The 19,308-nt window shown below is 36.1% G+C and overlaps 1 protein-coding gene across 2 annotated transcripts; it reads right to left on the bottom strand.

The window, feature by feature from the left end:
• Nucleotides 1–3,408: 3,408 nt before the first annotated feature.
• LOC118273254 (homocysteine S-methyltransferase) lies at nucleotides 3,409–18,257 on the bottom strand. 2 transcript variants are annotated; one of them, XM_035590123.2, is made up of 7 exons: nucleotides 18,140–18,257; nucleotides 10,577–10,777; nucleotides 8,573–8,743; nucleotides 7,574–7,674; nucleotides 5,710–5,871; nucleotides 4,625–4,839; nucleotides 3,409–4,018 (listed from the first exon to the last, which is right to left on the bottom strand). In XM_035590123.2, the coding sequence occupies exons 2-7, from the start codon at nucleotides 10,755–10,757 to the stop codon at nucleotides 3,820–3,822; spliced, it is 1,029 nt and encodes a 342-aa protein (XP_035446016.1). In that variant the 5' UTR covers nucleotides 10,758–10,777; nucleotides 18,140–18,257; the 3' UTR covers nucleotides 3,409–3,819. The 2 variants fall into 2 exon arrangements, with proteins under 2 accessions (XP_035446016.1, XP_035446015.1); XM_035590122.2 differs by having other exon boundaries at nucleotides 17,903–18,218.
• Between the last annotated feature and the right edge of the window lie 1,051 nt (nucleotides 18,258–19,308).

The following is a 19,308-nucleotide window of genomic DNA, read 5'->3' as shown; positions in this document are numbered from 1 at the left end:
TGTGCGCTTAATGTACAATTTTATTAAATGTCTAGATATGTTTGTTTGTGTTAAAGTACTCTAGTAGGTAGTAAAGTTGAATCCAATTAATAGACGGCTTGCTTGAAGTTAAATAAGTACTATTCCAGGAAATGTCTTGTGATGGGATCTAATTGACGATGTTGGACTTTAAAAAATTAAATAAATAAGTTTAATATACATATTCGAATTATAAATCGAATAAATTAAATCTAACAACCTGATATTTTAATCTGGGAAAATTAACTATCTTTAAATTACAACTTACAACTTTTGAACATCATGAGGATAAAATTCATGCACCTATTAAAATAGATTGATTGATATCCTACATGCAGCCTGCAACGAAGGGATCCTATTCTAAACCATCCACGTAGGTTGGAGTAGTGACGGGTGGCTCGGTTCAACGAGCGCTCATCGGGGTGGACACCCAACGTAGGCGTAAAGCATGGCCACGTAGCAATGCCTGCGATATAAAACACCTACTCATAGGCAGCGTTTCCGTTTCAGTTCACTGCATCCTTGTAACTAAACAGTTATTAATATCAAAGTACATAATGAGTACTGCTTAGTGACTATCTACTAAATAATCAAAACTTGCAGCAACAACCAACACTATTTTACCTACTAACTGTTATACCGTCAGTTAATTACCTAATTTTGGAAATTGAGAGAAGCCACAGCGAGAACACTGGCACGTTAATAATGAGTAGAGTGGCTGCAAAGCAGTACGAACGTGCCCGACATGAAATACATGATGCGGACCCTACACGGCAGCGGCAAGCGAATACATCGAATGTCAAGCGTCCACCGCAATTACTTATGGGTCAGGTAAATAAAGGTCGGCGTAGATTAAATAGGTTTTTATTAAACAAACTGTCGGGCTTGAACTCGACAAAAAGGTTCCGGCATGGTGAAAGATGGGTACTTAGGGAGCATTATTCTGCCATTTTGCAATTATGTTTTAAAATGATGAATTATCTAACTGCTTATAAAATAAGTAACATAGTGGATTGTGTTGGACGATGAAAAGATTATACTATATCTCGTCTAGTCCGCCAAATATCTTTGCTCAAATAGCCAATGAGTTATAGGTAAAGTTAGTGCCTACACATGATGTAGGTACCTATCTAAAACAATGACCTCTACAAGTCTATCAGCCCACTTACCTACTAAGTGATTTTAGATAAAAGACATCGAACCAATTAGTCGGCCATTCCTCTTAGCTGATAAAATGCCGGAATGTTTATATTTCTTACACAGTAACTGGAGAGGAGCGTCGACGGTTTGGCAACTCGGCATGACCAACAACAAACGTAACCGTTTTTAATTTAATTTTCAAATTACTTTTCGGCACCACCTTCGCACTTTTGCATACTTACGTAGTTACCTACCTACCTACCTTTCCATACATAAATAACGACGTGTTTGAAGTTTGAATTAAAAGTTCATTTTACGTAGATAACTAAAGATAATTAAACAAGTGGTTCAAGCTGTTTATTTCCGGATATTAACTTAATTGCTAATGAATGAATGGACAGCACTGGTGCCTCCATTGCTGTTCATTTTAGCAAGTCATTGGCACTGTATTAATAATATTAAGCGATGATATTTAAAATGCCCATCACTGATTTATAACTTAACTACTCGAGTGGTTACCCAATATCGGCTTAAAATTGATAAATAAATAAGAATTGCGGTACGGATATCTGAATATTGGTATTGTTTTTACAAAAGATTTTCTCATAACGAAATTTAACCTGTACGTCGATTTTCCACGTGAAATGGGTAACATTTTGTATTGTAACAAAATATCTCGGATTAAAAAACGAAAGTGATTCAAAAAAGAAGATGTGTTTTTGTATCGGGACGAGCGAGCGAAGCGTGCTGATGTCCGATTCGATTTGACGTCGCATATTCAGAGTTAGGATGACTGAATAAACCCTGGTCTATAGGCTGGGTTGACATAAACCCTAGTCCACCTACGTGGCACTAGTGTTTTACTAAGTTTAATTGACTCCATGATATTACTAAGAATTGTTCAAAAACCGGAATAATTCCAACGATAGTTTGCCCGACCCGGGAATCAAATTGTAACCCTTTGTCGCAATCACTATTGCGACCTACGTACCTAATCAATAAGTCAATTCACCACAAATCATTTAATGGAAATATTCTGGTCAATAGCACTTCTGTAGCTCTCCTCTTCTTCGTTCCTTCAATGATGGAGGTTGTGTCTGCATAGAGAATTGTTCTATGAAGTCATGTATGGGCATTTTTAAGAGCGATGTTGACTGGAAGACTCATGAGGTTGCTGATCTTGTCCGACCATCGTATTGGAAAGCGGCCTCGAGCTTTTTTTCCTGCCGTAGCTTGTTAAATTTTATTGGCGTAGAATCTCATGTTCTCCTAAACTTAAGGTTTTAAATGAATTCTTTGAGATCATCATCATCTCAGCCATAAGCTGTTCAGTGCTAAGCATACGCCTCCTAACAAAGTTCATAATTTTAGTACGACCCTACTATCTTACCACAAGTTTGCATTCTGTGTAATAATATGAACCTTATTAATAGATACGTAAAATATATTTTTCTCTTTCACATTAATTTCATATCCATTTTCTTCATTCTAATCTAAATTCAAACGTATATTAAGTTAGTCATTGTATGAGCGAGCAGAACTTTATGAATTCAATATGTGCACTTTATGGCGATCCATCAGTTTTATACAGACTCGCTACGAGTGGAGGACGTATCTATGTAATAAATCGGACACCAACATGTGGTTTAACAAATGGCAACTGGAATAAAGTTGGCGAGTTTCGAATATACTGAGGCATTACCAACATTAGTACTTACATACCTATTATGTTGTACTTTCCTAAGTCTATTTTAAGGTAGTGTTAGTATCTATTAGGTACCTAATCTAGATTAATTGTAGTTAACTACTTGTCTGCTTAAAATCATATTTTTTTATTGACAGCTTCGTTAGTTTAATGGTCGCATCTACCTAGCCCATGTGTATGTCTATAAATGAATGTTCCCATATAACTAAACTTCTATAAATAATTAAGTATTTATTGGGTTATCGCGTTATACAAAATTCATACAGGTTTAATTGAAAACCCTTTCCGTTCCTTTCTTATTTACTTAAATATAATGTAGGTACGTTTACGTATTAACCTATCTATTTCAGTTTAATATATTTGGCAGATACTATACCTGATGGTCGGTACCTGTCGTTTGTTTAGTGATCGTATTAAAAAAATCATTTAGGTACCATACGCACAATATTAAAGTATGACTTTATGTCGCCTGCCTGAAAATTCAAGGTTTTTGTGGTTTTATAATTATTCTTATAATATTATTATTGTCTAAAAAAAAACAAAAATTGCATAAAAATATTTATTTTATATATTTTCATTAATAAGTATAGGTACATCTGTCAATTACTTAAAATTATCATGATGGCACATTTATTTTTATTTTAAAATAACATTTATATTTCATACGTAGTCAAAGTCAGGGCTCAGGGTGGTTTATTACAGCTGTATGTACCTACTTACCTACTTATGTTCAATATTCGAGGTGCTTACGATGTCAAGGTCACTAGTTCAATTGTTGATAATATATTTAATTACCGCGTTAAAGGAGCTTTTTTGATTTAGAACATATCAGTGACTACGAAATTGATGGAAATAGGTGTCACGTACTCACATACGATTTACATAAGTGTTAATAGAAAATACATGAGCAGTGTTTTGTAATAAACCACCAAGGAACTATGTACCGTTGGAGCTGTTTACTCAGCATTGTTATTCTGTGCGTAGGGGTATTTCGCCTGGAAGCGCCACCGGTCGCGCCAGCAGTGAACCTGGTTGCGTATGCGGGAGACATCAGCGGCGTACGTGCGACAACAACCGCCTACATATCGCACGCCCAGCTCCAGCCATTCTTGCACGAAAACTTCCACCGCTTCGCACTTGTCCCGATCTATCCAACTGTAAAATAAGAATATCAAACTGTAGTATGTAATACGTTTCACCCATTTAAGAAAACAAGAGCTTGTTGTACTATAACAAGTAACTTCGTACACGAGTGGCACGTTCCCTTTGCGCAAAATGGATCACGAGCACAAGTTTAAGTTAAAAGTATAAGTGTCAAGTCGGGAATTAAACTTTTCGTAAATGGCGCAAGTTTTATCTTTAGCGATGCAGGATATTGCCGGACTGTACATTGGTGAACAACCAATCCGCAGTGGGCCTACTTAATAACAGATCTGTCTACACAGCAGGCTTTAGTTTCAAGAAAATTATTCCCTTTAAGCTGTATTATATCAAAGTCGTAGCAGAAGCTACGTCGTAGCCCGTAGCATGTTGCAGTGCTACAACACGTAGCATGTGCTACGATATGAGTATTTTTTGTTGCATATTATGATATTTAATATGAAGTTTTAATTTTTAACAGATTTGTAGCTACAAATAAAACACGAGTAGCCCATTACTACATAGTTTGAGTCACATTAGAGAAGTGAAAACTTGACAATTACATACGCTTGGGAAATACAAACTAAACCTTAGATAAGTTATCCAACTCGGAAATCTTACCCTATTTGAGGGTTGTATTTTTCGCCCGAATTGGGGTAAACGATAAGCGGAATGGGGTCGTGTGGCCGGTCGTCGTTGAAGCCTTTCACGAGGTTCGACACAAAGGATGGCGCGCAGCAGTTCACTCCCACGGCAACTAGCTGGTCAGGGTTCGTTTCCCAACATTTCTTTGCTACCTTTTGAAAGCTTTCACCGTGAGCTATGCTTTGATTGTCCTGTAAAAAAGTAACAAAAGTCAGACTTGGCAAATAAAACGCTAGCTGGAATTTGTGATCGTATTGCGACACATAAAATGGAAAATTCTTCTTCATCTGGAAATGGACAGAAAATACTAAGAATCTACAATGTTTCGAAAGTGCTTATCGTTTCGTTAAAGTTGTAAAAGTTGGCGGAATCTCAGCGACACTTTCAGTTCTGTTATACTGTTGATTAGCAAATAGGTACCAACGGGAAACATTCTAGTTCAGTTTCAAACTTTCATAACGGTTTTAATAATGTTTCATCACACCTTTCAATCGCTGTAAGCGTTGGCAAAAAAAAAACCGTAATAATTTTCGGAAACGAATCCAAGATCTTTTTCATCCACTCGAATAACGATTTTAGATATTTTTACAAACAGGCTATTTTCTATAAATTACCCATTGAAAATTGGAAACCAAATATTTTTCTTACAAAAACCAACCGCAGCTTTTTGTCTTCAATTAAAACCATTCGTATAGTAGGGAAATAACAGGTTCCATTTGAATATTTCCAAAGCTTGATATTCGCGGTGCTAACTTGCCACATCGGACACCTATGTATAAAAATAAATGACCCACCCAACACCAGCAGAACATGAGTGACGCAACATGTCAATACCACACTCCCACCAATAGATGGTTTTTGTTATTTTAGAATTTCAAAATTGCTTTGGTGCGATGAGGAAATTTTATCGAAGCTATTACGTAACTCATCGATCCGCAATCTTGAATAAACCAACCTGGTTATGGTTCGCCAGCTTCCTTTATGCCTCTTTTAATCCCAATATTGTAAAGAATACCAGGAATTTGAAATGATGCGACTGATATTAAATAACTTCAGCTTACCTTACAACTGAATGAAACCCAAGCTTTCATGTGAGGGAACTCCCGAAGAAGGTCACATAACATCTCGGCTTCTTCCTGACAAGGGATCGTCTCCAAAGCCAGAAGGTCGACTCCAGCTTGTACTAGAGCCTGGATCCGTGGTCGATGCCAAGCTTTCATAGTCTACAAAAATATTTAAAAAAAATTATAAATAAAACAACACAAAAAGACGAATTGTTATGATTCAAAACTAAAACATGGCTTTGATAAAACAATAAAAGAACTCCAAATTAATTACGGCGCACATTTTTGTTACTTCATGTTTGTTTCAGATAGCCATTTGTTCTAGGTTTCGTTAATTAACTGTCCACCCCAGTCAAATGCTGTCGGTACAGGAAAAAAAACAAGAGAAATGGAGTGGAGTTTTTCATATTGCCGATGTAAATTTTAATTTGCAGGCAACTTTACGGCCCTCTTTACGATTTAGCCGCCGCTTTCAATGGCCTTTATTAGGCTATGCATTCGGGTCCCCCGGGGTTCCTTACGTACGATTGAGTGACTGATTTAATCGTTTTGACTGAATCACTACTTATAATTTGTGTTATATTAGAATTATGATTACACAATCTAGCAGTGTCGTATAACTAATGCAGTTTTATATAAATTCTTGCATTTTCAAACTACAAAAGATTACATTATGAAAATGTGTAGCGCGTCTGCAGATTCGTGAAAAATGTTCTCAATTTTGCTAGTATGAGCTGGTTATATTATTCCTGAAAAGAGGTAAAGGAAAGGAAAAGAATAACAGCTTACATGATGCATTATTTTAACCTATATACAACAGCAATTTCTCAGATTTCAACAGCAAAAATATATTCAAAGCGAATCGGTGTAATGTACTTGTACCTATATTTATGTTTAAAACATGTATTAGAAATCAGAATCAGACAAACTATGCGTTGTTAAATTGAAACCAGTATTTATTACAGACTAATACATATCTAAACGCACTAACTGATCACTTCATTCTAAACGTACGAAAAAATAAGAACAAGGATCCCTAAAATCGAACAGCATAGTTAATGTAGAATAATAAAAACACTCACCCTGTGAATTCAGAGCTTTTAGTTAGAAAGCTTTACCTTTAACATTTGAACAAGATCGATTCAACCGATTGCCACCCTAAAAGCTCTTAGTGACAATATATAGAAATAGACAAAGAACCAATTTAGCTTTGGCCAAAATCATTAATTATTAGCTACCTACATCTGAGGGGCTACAGATAGCTTTAGATATCGATACATAAATGAAAGTTAGTACCTATATATATTATCAAGACGTGAATATGCAAGAAACCTATCTATCTTCATATGACGTGCTACCTAAGAGTATAAAGTTATTACTTAACTAAAAATGTTATAAAGTCTCGACCATGCTAGCTTTATACAAGAGAATTTATGGCTGTTGCCGGGGTAGTGATTTAAAAAAGTATAAGGTAATACTTTCACTTGTTTCTTTTTGGTGCTTTGCCACCAGCAATGTGCTATGTAGCTATGCTACGAAGATTTAATAGCGAAGCTGTGAAACTAAGTGATCGTTTCCACTGCTGTTAAGCTATGTAGCTGTGCGAGTCAGATGCGCAGCTCGAGTATGCGATGTATCGATAGTAGGGAAGCCATTTTTCCATAAACATAGCTTAGCTAAGTCCTTTCCCATCAGTGCTAAGATATGTGTACCAATGAATATGGTTGGTAAAAGCCAAACGCATCTACAGCAACGTAGCATAGCACATCTCTGTTAGAAAAGTACCCTTAATATGAATGTATAGATGAATAGTCGATTATTGATTAGATGAGATTTATACCTAATAAAAATATGTATTTACCTCAACAGGTGTGGTGTCTGCGTAGCTGCCATCGTATTCCGAGCCATCATGCAGGTGAGCGCCATACGGCCCGACAGAACCCACGATCAGCGGGATACGATCTAAACGAACAGGTAAGTTACCGTAAATATCCCAAGTTCTTGTTTATAATATCTCCAGCACTATGCTCTAACATTATCTACGCGAATACACATAACTTCCAACCCTTGCAAAGTGTAATTAATGCGTGCTTGCACCCGACCCTTACCGCTGCCGACCCTACCATCTTTGTTTACAGCAAAACACAAACATTCTTGAGATTTTATAAATTTAAATAATAAATTACATCTGTTTTACTTTGGTGAATTTCAAGTAGGTATCTCTATGTAAAGTTTAGTACTGAAACTAATTTAAAAACAGGTGGAAGTACCGGTAACGGAGTTACCTTTTAAATAGCCACTTGTCATTCTAAAAAGTTATACCGGTCATAAAGTACATGATAAACCCGTGATAAAGATTTAAAAGCGTATTTTCAAGTGGTTTTATAGCCTATTTGTCTGTTTACTAGAAAATGAACGACGGCTCGAGAAATGACTATTAAAATTAGATATTTGCTCCAAGGGTACTTTCGTTACATTGCTTTTCGTTTGAGAGAGCTCATCAATTTAAGAAAATTATAATTTACTTTTTTTCTTTTACGACAGTCATATTCATTCAATGTGATTTCAAGAATAGTCTTACAACTTATTTAAAAATTATTTTAAAGTACCTAGCACCTTAGTGGTTGTATTATTAACATTTCTTCTATTTTTGCTCGATATTTAATTAAAATCTTTGTACATTGTATTGCTATAAATGTAATTTAACTGGCCAAAGAACCATTTGTCATTTTCATTTGATCTTTTAAAGTCTCCCATTTACTCCGGAGGCATGCCTCCCTCGGTATTCATTTATGAAATATGTCACGGCATTCAGGCCCCGCATATTGTAATGTATTCCCGCACGAATGAATGTACTTGCCGTTCTGTAAGTAGTCCTGGTACTCCTCTAGGTACGCAGAGCGCGCGCGCTTGGCGAGCTCCACGGCTCGCACGATCAGCTCGAACGACTCCTCGGCCGTGATGCCCAGGTGCTCTACGAATCCCTCGACCGATGCCTGGTAAGTGTTCGTTATTATTAAATCTGCTCCCGCTGTAAAATAACCATAAAACACATTTTATAGCCCGCAAACAGTCATAACGGTTAGGCACATTAATCAAATTAAACAAAACCTGCATTTAATGAAAACAGATGAATCCCAAGATTAATAATATCTTTAACCATGTCGCCGATATCTCTATGCTTTTCCTGTCGACGTTAATTAATAGTCTACATACTCCGAAGTCGGTATTACGAAACTAGTTCGATAAATATGGCTAAAGTTAAACTTTGTTAGTATACGGACTGTGAGCGGGGTGCGGCTAAGAGGCGTAAACAATTAATATTATTAAAACTTAGTAATGCAACACGAGGCCGGCTTGTTCAATATTACGGAAGCGAGGTCGGCAAAGGAACCGTTCTCTGTCGAAGAAAATAATTATGTAATAAATAGAAGACGGCGCACGGCTTGCGAATGGAAAGGTATTAGACAGACAAGGTGATTAATGGCAACAACGCTGTGTATCCGGAGTTGTAGTTTGTATACGAGGCGCTGGCGGCTCGGAGCGGGAGTCGCGCCTCCTGCCGCCTGCCGCCTGCCGACACCGTACTATGCAAATGTGAAGTAGTTAGTAGATGAGGGAGAAATAGCGGCATCAATTGCCAACTTGCTACAGCGTCAATCATAATAATCACGGCGGAACAGCTGCAACTTACCTACAGGGAAAATATGTGGGCATGTGACTTTATGGATCAGATAGGTATCTACATTGTACTTGGGTACCCGAGCTGTCTACACTTGATATAATGCCGTAATGTATGAAATACACTGATAATGGACTTTATTACTGTGTTAGGATATGTAGGTACTTATACTCGTACAACAGTATATTGCCATGTTGTACATCTGAACATTACACAGCGATAGTAATGACTGCTATCTTGTCCGGTGTTTCAATGAGACGGGACTGCAAAAGCGTTCGTGATTTCACAAAGTATGCGGTCATATTTTATATTTTTTCACATAATATCTTCTATAGGAGGCAGCAAAGCAAGGCAGTAGGCTTTTCCCTCCAGGGAGTTATTTGCTTGCAGACACTTTTCAGCTTTTCCTTATGAAAAGAAACGGTCCGTTTTGTGGTGAAGAAAAGCGCTTTCAGAGGACGATGACACGAGACGAGGTCGCACTCTCGCTGTCAGATGCATGAACATGACAGGCTAAAAGCGACCTAACGTGTAATTCGTCAAAACACGCATGTTCTGTACTCTTGTACTTAGCCGCAGCGCTTTGCAGGCCTATGTTAGTTGTGTTACTATCTGTGTAACTTGGCAGTCGTTTGCGGTTTGGTTTCAACTGTATTTCGATTCATTCAAACTTTTGGGTGACTAATGTTTGAATTCCTTTCAGTGAAATTTCGTACTGTAACTTGGACTGGTCCATATATGTATATTGAGACCTTTATAATGGATAGCTGGTTGTTTACGTATGCTTCAGTTAATGTATATAATTATATTGTACATAAGGTTTTCATCTAGAATGTGAATGAGTTTTTACATTGTTTTATTTATTTATAAGGCCATGCCACGTGTCCACCCACCGCTATACCTATGGTAAAACGGTATATGACGCGCAAAACCCATTGTTTTCTACCACGTGGAGTAGTAAACATCAATTTGTATTATAATGATAACTGAATGCATGAATGAATTGCTGCAATAATAATTTGAATGACGTTCGACGGAGTGTTTCTTGGAAAATGGCCATCTTTTATTTTTCGTTACCTACTTAACTACCGAGCAAAATGCACGCCTCATTAAGTGTTTATAGAAAAATCTTTTTTAAAAGTATGAATATTTTTTCTTTGCAAAATTAAAAACGTTTTTTACCTCTTAAAAAGTCGAGGTGGGTGTTAACGACTTCTTCCGGGTGCGTGTAGAGGAAGCGAGCACTCCACAGCGGGTCTCCGTCGATGACGTGCCCGACGTGACAAGACAGTTGTGTCGAGAACCCCCCGTCCAGTACCACGATGTGTGGCGGCTCCGCGCCTTCGCCATTAGTTGGAGTCATTCTTCAAAGCAGTTTATTATCTGAAATGAGTACAATAATTAAGAACAAAAGATATTCCCATGAATGTAACAGCTATTAATAAAAATCTGTCAAACTACTTCAAAGGAAGTCTGTAAAGTCTCATAGCAAAAGGTTTAGAGTCTAAAGCTGAATTGCAAAAATTGTCGCAAACGCTTCGAGTAAAAAGCGACTGTCCGGTACACTTTGCCGGGAACTTGCTGGCATCCAGTGAACCGTGCAACCAGATAGCATATGTATTTGTAAAATAGCTATATCAGCATTTCGAGTGAATGTGTGGCTGTCACGTGGTAGCTGTTCCAAGCTTAATGTGTTGTGTGCATTCGATTGCGTACGAAATTCATACGACTGTCGTCACATGGATTACTACCACTGCTCGCCCGTTTACAATAGTCTCCGTCGAGGTAAATGTTAAGCGGAATTGGAACGTATTTGGGAGTATCGAGACGGCACTCCAACTGTGTCGCCTCAGGCTAGCTCTATGTTAGACCGGTGCTAATGGGGCTAGTTAGATACAAAATCCTCGGGAACCTCGCCAATGTATTAATTCAATTTCACTACTTGCTAAAGAGAAATGGCTGTAAACAACATGTGCCTTCTAGTTATCTATTTATCTACCTATTTAGATAGGTGAATAGAGAAACTAAATAGCGTTCTTTGTGAAGCGTACGATTCTCGGAATTCCCATGAAACAAAGTAAACACGTTCTGTTCCTGAATCGTTTAATTAATTCAGTTTTCCAATAATAACCACATTAACTACTCTAACAAACTTACAGTTTCTAGAACATTATGTACCTAAAAGGTAGATGGGTTTTGTTAGTGTTCGAAACGTCTAAACCTACATTTATTCGTTTCATATAAACTGTGAACTGAACTTTAGATGAATGTAATCCATAGGGACATGCTACAACCGACAATGGTGAAGGTTTTTAACAAATCAGATAACCTGATCTAATTTACGAGAGTTCCCAGCAAATAAAACAACTATCCTGTTTACATTTTGTCTAACTTTTCCCGACCTAAATGTGTAGTTCACCTTTGTGGATGATTCGTTTGTTGAAATTCGGTGGCCCGAATCTCTCAGTAACGTTACCCTGGAGTCTTACTAGTCTTAGTCTTATTTAAATTATACCATTTATTGCTAAGGCGCATCATGTATGACCTTTGAAGATAATGTGTTATATATAAAGTATGCACTTAATAGGTACAGATACTTGTATCTTGTTAATAAATAAAAGTTAGAGCTATAAATAAATATGAAACTGTCAAATGTCCTTAATAAAATGTGTTAGGTATAAGTTTATGTTTATGGTCCCAGCAGACGCCGGGGCACAGTGGTTACATTCGAATATATTTCAGCAACATATGCAGAGTTCTAATACACTTTATAGAAGGTTGTTTTATGTATGTGTAATAATAATATTGCAGTATACAGATATAAAAATGCTTTACCGATTTTATTTTCGATGACGTTGCTAACAAAAATGCTTTTAGACGATCAAAATGTTGAAACCTATCTAATAGTATCTGTAAGTACTTTTTCTATTTAATATCTAAGACCATTTTATTAATGTTATATAACTACCAACAAAAAGCAAAGATTGGTTTCAAAATATGATTTTAACTCCAAACAAGGCAACTCGTATTTTCCCCGTGTACGGGCGGGATTATTAATGGCTTATATCAGCAATGGCTGGGTACAATAAGTAACATCTGACTGCATGTACCACAGCCCTTTATACAAACCGTACAAATTGCTGTAAGGTATAGACGACATTAAAGCCTCTTCGTGTAATATTAAGCTCTGTAAATCATAGTAAAATAAAAAAGTACGTAATTGTCTATTCTTTTTCTGTATTTTAAAAGTTTGTTTTATAAAAGATACGATCGACATAAATAACAGTTCCATTTTTGAAAAATGTTATTTAAATTCCTCTTTCAACAGTAACGATCACGCTTTACAATAATTTGATTGATGATTGAAAGTTAGCATCAAAATATAAATGGCAGGTCTAATCAAAAGACTTAGGTACCGTCCAGGTTAAATAGGTCTATTTAATCTCATCTCGATTATTTATGAAAAATCGCCTAAAGAACTAACAGTTCTCTTTAGATGACATTGGAAATTATGTAACTCAGACTAATTTATTTTTTAACAATAAATAGGTAAATTGAACTAATTTATTATAAACTCTAATATCATCTGTAAATAAGTATTATAATAGAATACAGCGCCTCTTTTGCATCGTTACTACACAGTAACACCAATATAATATAATTAAATAGATAAATGTTAACACAATGCGAAACAATAGTATTTTGACACTAAAATTAATAGTAGCCGTAAATATTAATTGCTCGTTATCACAGCTTTCATTGTTTGTCCAAATCAAAGGGTTAAGATCTGTGAGAAATATCGCGAGGTGTTCATGATCGTAACAATCGAAACGTAAGAATCGATATCGTTAGGGTATCGATACAGAACGAAGGGAAGGGTCGTGTATTCGCTAATGTATCTTAGCTATATGTATGGATACTTTTGTGGGGGATCATTAAGCATTGTAGTTGCCATATCAGCCTAATTTTTAAATAAATTCTCTGGTTTTTGGATAATTAGTGTTAATGGTAGTAATATTTGGCCAACAGAATCCAAATTCCTTGCTACGACTGAGGATTTCGCGAATCTACATTCCATCGCCGTTTCACCCTCCCGCAAAACTTGGAACCCTTTTCGCATTCATTTCGAAATTTAAGGAGGGTTTCCTCCCATTATTTACGACTGAAGGTAGACCATGAAATTCGTCATCATTATGATAATTATACAATGGCTAACCAGCTTGCATGTAATCTGCAGATGACGGGTCAGGGCGGCCATGGAAACCTGCATTACCCACGTAATCACAGGTGCGTCAAGCTGAAATGTCGCAGGTGTCTGTAATTACCGGCACCTATCCTTCAAACTGGGATTACCTACGTTGCTACCGGCGAAAATTACCCTGTTTCGAGTTGTATGCGGAAACCCGAATTGACATATCAATTGAAGTTGTTCGAATTTGAAGGGGCTTACATAACACGTGTGTTAAGTATTGCATGTAGGGATATGTAACTGTATTTTTATTTACATTTTAGTGTGTATACATATACATGAGCTAAGACGGCTTACAGTAGACCTCCTGCTTATTTTTAACTGACTTCAAACAAAGAGAAGGTTTTCAACTCGTCTAAATCTTTTTTCACCACCTGGTTCGTATTTTCAAATATTCATTCTCAATTGTATCTAAATTATACCCGTATATAATTTGGGTAGGCTTCAAACCTTAACATTGTTCTTATATTCCGGCGAACCATTTAATTAAGAATCGCTAATGATATTATAGCATCTATAGATTACGAGATGATAGACGAACGTTACAAAAACCAATTACTGTGAAGGTATGAGCTATTCACCAATCAACACAAAGCTTTCGCGTGTCAAAGAAAATTCTTGTCTCAACAAAAATGTTCAACGATTAAAGGTAATGAGTACTACGTTGGTCAAGTGGTCACAAATACGGCTGCAGGACACGAAATCTCGAAAAGTATTTTTGGTTTTTCTTACTTTGCAATTCTCTGTAATGGGATAGAGTTCGGAATGGGGGTGTCGACAGGGTGAAAGGGATATACCCGTTTAGTCCGTCAGACACGTGTACAAAGTTTATCAGACACGTATTTTTTTCCTATTTAGTTACGTTTTGTGAGTCACCAGTTACTTTATGCCATATTTTAAATGAATGTATGTAATTTACTTATCGTCATAAGTTTAGTACTACCAAACGACTACTCATGCCAATAAAAAATACCATTTATAATTAGTTTGTCGATGATTGTGCTATGCGTTTAATTATAAATAAAAAAACATACGTTAGTAGTTATATATAGCCTTAAATAAAATATATTATGTTTCCGCTTCTCTCAGCTTTAAAATAGAGTGCAAAACAGAAAAACTTGAACAAAATAAAAAAGAAATATTGCATGTTGCTTGTTTTATGTTCACAATCTGGTTGTCGGTTTTACATACTATATATCTGTGTGTGTTTTAACTGTAAACGTATTATGATACGCAGGATATTCTGTATTTTAAAAACTTGCTTGTAATCCAATATTATTTTAAAATACTTATATTTTTTAGGGGCGGTATATCTCTGATTTTAAATCTCCTGGGTCCATTTGGACACTTAAGTACTTTACCTATTTACTTATCCATGAAAGTTTTATATCAGTACAAGTAACAACTATTATTGTGCTATGTGTTTATACATTATCTATGTATATTCATTAATATTTTGTAATATAGGTACCTACCTACTACGAGTAAACAAGTGAATAATATTTTTTATATTTTCATGAATTAATTCATGTAGAAAATGACCATAGAGGTTAGTTATAACTTTAACAGATCGATACTAGAAGGCAAACAGATATAGCTCCATTTAAATCAAATTAACCGTAGATTAAAAATAATTTACGAAATTACTACCCTTAACGACATACATTAGCTAATATAATATTGGTACAATAGCAATTAACATAACGATAAATATGTTCAGTTATTGCTTCAGTTTGTAATAAATCAAATGGTCACAGACCTCAGTACAATCAATAATGAGTGTTTACGTGAACAAGTCGCGGGTTGTTATCAGAGAGAAATAATAAATATCATACCGATACACGGTAGCTACGAGAGAAACTAGCACTGTCATTTTGCCTCATTATTTTTATATGAATCCGTGATTGTGTGAACTGCGAGACCATAGTTTAGACGTTGTAGGTATTTTTTGTAGTCTCCAAGTTAACAAGATTGGCTGATCTTTGATCGAATTGTTGCTGAAACTACTGCCCAGCATACCAGGCAGGGTGGTTTGATTATTAACTGTCACTTTTATAGGTAAAACCTATTAAATAAATGATGAAAAGCGGATGGAAAAATTAATACCGTTTAATTTTAATGTTTTTTTTATACGTTGCTCCCACTCTAGGACTTTCTCCTGTGCCGTAGGTGCGTTTACAAACATACAAATTCACATGCACCCAAATTTAAAAAATACAATTTGTGGTTCACAGAGTTGCTCCGAGCGGGAATCGAACCCGCTACACGATGCACGGCAGTCAATTGCTCAGCTACCGCGCCAACAGAGCAGTCAACATTGTATTGTAGAACCATAACATCAGTATACAAGTACTGAAATCGATTGGTTTGGCCGTAACTGTGCAAAAAAGAAGCGGCCGAAATAACATTTATAATTTATTAAAAAAAAGTAAGATTAATTTCAATGTCACACGACCGGCCCGAGTACAGCGGGTACATGCACGATATCGATGTAGGTATACACAATTAGTACAAAGTTATTTATTATACAATCCGAATTACTGATACCCGTATCATTTGTTACTGGTTCACATGTCGACAAATCGGAAAATAACCACACCTACGTCAATACCTATGTATGTAGGTATACTATTTACTGTCCCAAAATATTGATAAATAAAAAGTATATAACTAAGTACTCTCCAGCGAGCGCCAAGGGATACAATGTCGCGTGTCGTCAGAAGTAAAGTTTGATTAGATACAATACCAAAGACGAGAACGAGCGTCCTGTTAATTAATCCAGTAAAATGGATCTTGTACGAATACTATTGCTTTAGGTAAGTTCACAATAGCATAACATGTTGGGAAGATTAAGTCAACTTGTAGCTAACGATAAATCTCTTCGACCTGCCTATCAGTGGTTACGTGACTCTCAGACGAAAGCGGAGGTCACCGCGTTCTGATCTCGTACTACTCGGTTATCTCGTACAATTAAACTACCTACACTTACCAACTGAATAATGCAATACGTCTGATCGACATTGTTTCGAGTATCGCTGGAACGACAGGCATCTACGTATCGCTACCTCCCCTTGACAAACTCATAATTGTTTTAAAAGTTATACGCCGAGCTTTCCCGAAGCCCTCGTCGCGAAGTTCTTAAATTATTTTCGAATGATATAAAAATGTGAAGGACACTCTAATTAAACATAAATCACTACAAGAAAAACTTGGGGAGCCTCCTAAAAGCGGTTGAGACATTTTTGCAGCTAAAGAAATATCGTTTTCGGTGACAACAATATTTTAAGCGTCTCGACATACACCTGAGCACGAAGGGCGCCGAAATGAGTTATTGTGCGCCCTGATAACTTGCATAGACCACGAGAACCTCGGGGTTATAATACTCCTCTGAAATGTAGCGGGAAATTAATGTTCCACTAATTCTTTTTGTTAGCAGATTTAATAAAAAATATACATTGAAATAAAATTTGAAGAGGGATGAAGTATAAGTTTTATGTTAAGACTGCCGTTTTAGCACAAACTACTCGAAAGTACCCATAAAAAAGAATCAGTAGACACACAGTGACAGATATAATTTATTGTGTACCTACAGTCTGAGTAAAACATTAAATTGATAAACGGTACATTGTAACAGAACAAATCGGTATCAATCATTCAATTTACCATTAGTTAAACTGCACGATAACATGTCATGACAATTTGGCTACAGCAGTATATAAACCGCTATATTGATACCAGATGTATATTTCTGCCATATAATACGAATGCTGATTAAAAAACAAACATTTATTATTGTGTGAAACGAAGGTTACTAGGTACCTTTGAGTCTATTTTTGTCGGAATATAAGAGACCTTGAAGATGTAGGAGTACAATGTTAATAAATTCTTCCAAAACGATTAGCGAGATCGGTCCAGTCGATACACTTATCTATTGATTGATAACTACTTCGGAAAATAACAAAAGCCTTTAATACCGACATCATGTACTTTCGTTATTAATAGTCTACCAGAAGTTATTTTTATGTTGTTACTTAATTCTATAAGTATTATTAATGTTCACGTGAAGTAAACAACATTATTTACTTCTATTTATCTCAGTAGATACATAAGTCAAAATCCAGAAAAGTATGTAATTGAATTTAAAAATTTCATGACAAAACCGTGTCACAATAAACGCTTTGAAAACGTTGTTATTATTTTAATTATATCACAGATGTTATTCTTAATAAACACGAAGCATAAAAACTAAAAATACTCACAGTACTAGCTGTTGTTTATTCGAGTAATCAACTTAATTATTGAGTACAAATTTACAATTCACGAAACGTGAAACGATGTCCGATGTTTAATTTTTTAATATTTAGTTAAACATGATTGTCAAGCGACGCGCAAACAAGCACTATCATATAACACACGCGCGACGCTCGTATCTACGGCGTGATGGCCACACACTGGGCCAAAAAACTATAGCTACGGGTAAAAAACACGTGTCTTACAATTTATCTTGAAGAAACTAAACACACGATTTGACGACGCGACGGAGACTGAATGTTCAACGATCGCCGGGAGTTGACTAGGAGAATACATTAACATAAATGAATACTTAATCAAAAAGCTGACTTATCCATTATCTTTGTTTTATTATTTGTTAATCGTAACACATTAATTATTTACTTTACTCGCCGGAGCTAATCGAGATCAAAGGTTGAATTCCACTAACATCTAATTAGGGTAGGGATAAGACAAAAGAAATTTAAACTAAGTCGTTATCTGCCCAGAAATTATAATTATGGCTTTTGTGTGTTGCTATCAGAGTAATTGTTACATAATATTTCATCATTCATTCAAAATGTTTAAGAATATTTTTGTACTGTTTTGTAGCAATTATTTGGTACTTTTCCGGACTTGAACAACATTTCATTAAGTCCTGATAACACAAAGAAGTATTTTTATCCATATCAGAGCAAAATTATAGAAACTAAAATAAGTTCGTATCAGCAATTCTTATTAATGAGTATTTTTCCAGTGGTCGATACAGTGGGCGCATTGTGTGGCCCGATGGGCGCTGATTGGCTCGCGGAGTACATTTAGAGACACCAGATAGATATTAATAGAGTTATCAACATGGAGCAATGTACTCGCGACTCGCTTGTTCCAGCAACCGACCACCAAAACGTTCCCGAATAATATTACAACTTGCAACCATAATGTATTTAACCTTAATTACAGGTAGGTAAGAGAGGACTTTCACGTTTTATAAACGAACGTAATTTGTAAAAAAAGCGTTGGAATCAAATTCTAAATACAGCATAACAAGTACGTCAAGTACAAAAGGGGAAGTTTTCAAGGGAACACAAATGAATTTAAAAAACCTTTTCTTTGAAAACCTTTATAGTTAAGTTCTTTTTCACTGGAATACTGAATACCCCGAAGCTTCGGGTATTATGATAATGAAAACAAAATATTGTATGTAGAAAGCATATAGAATTAAGTGCAAACAACTGAGGTCGTGTTGTAAAAAGTCAGGCGACGGGTAGCGACCCGAGTCAATGAAAGGGCTTTACCCACATCGTTAACGGCGATACCATGAATCTACCTCGTGCTAAAGGTAATATTCCCTGTCCACGAGCAGCTGTTGAACCTTTATCGGTCATTCACCACGCGT

This window comes from Spodoptera frugiperda, chromosome 1 (assembly GCF_023101765.2).
Source record: "Spodoptera frugiperda isolate SF20-4 chromosome 1, AGI-APGP_CSIRO_Sfru_2.0, whole genome shotgun sequence".
NCBI classification, from domain to species: domain Eukaryota; kingdom Metazoa; phylum Arthropoda; class Insecta; order Lepidoptera; family Noctuidae; genus Spodoptera; species Spodoptera frugiperda.
This window is presented reverse-complemented; position numbering and strand designations above follow the sequence as displayed.

Coding starts and splice junctions, on each gene's coding strand:
- LOC118273254 (XM_035590123.2), bottom strand. CDS start 10,757: ATGACTCCAACTAATGGCGAAGGCGCGGAGCCGCCACACATCGTGGTA. Junction 5,872..7,573: donor CAGACACCACACCTGTTGAG/GTAAATACATAT, acceptor ATATTTTTGTAG/ACTATGAAAGCTTGGCATCG. Junction 4,840..5,709: donor GGGTTTCATTCAGTTGTAAG/GTAAGCTGAAGT, acceptor ACTTTTTTACAG/GACAATCAAAGCATAGCTCA.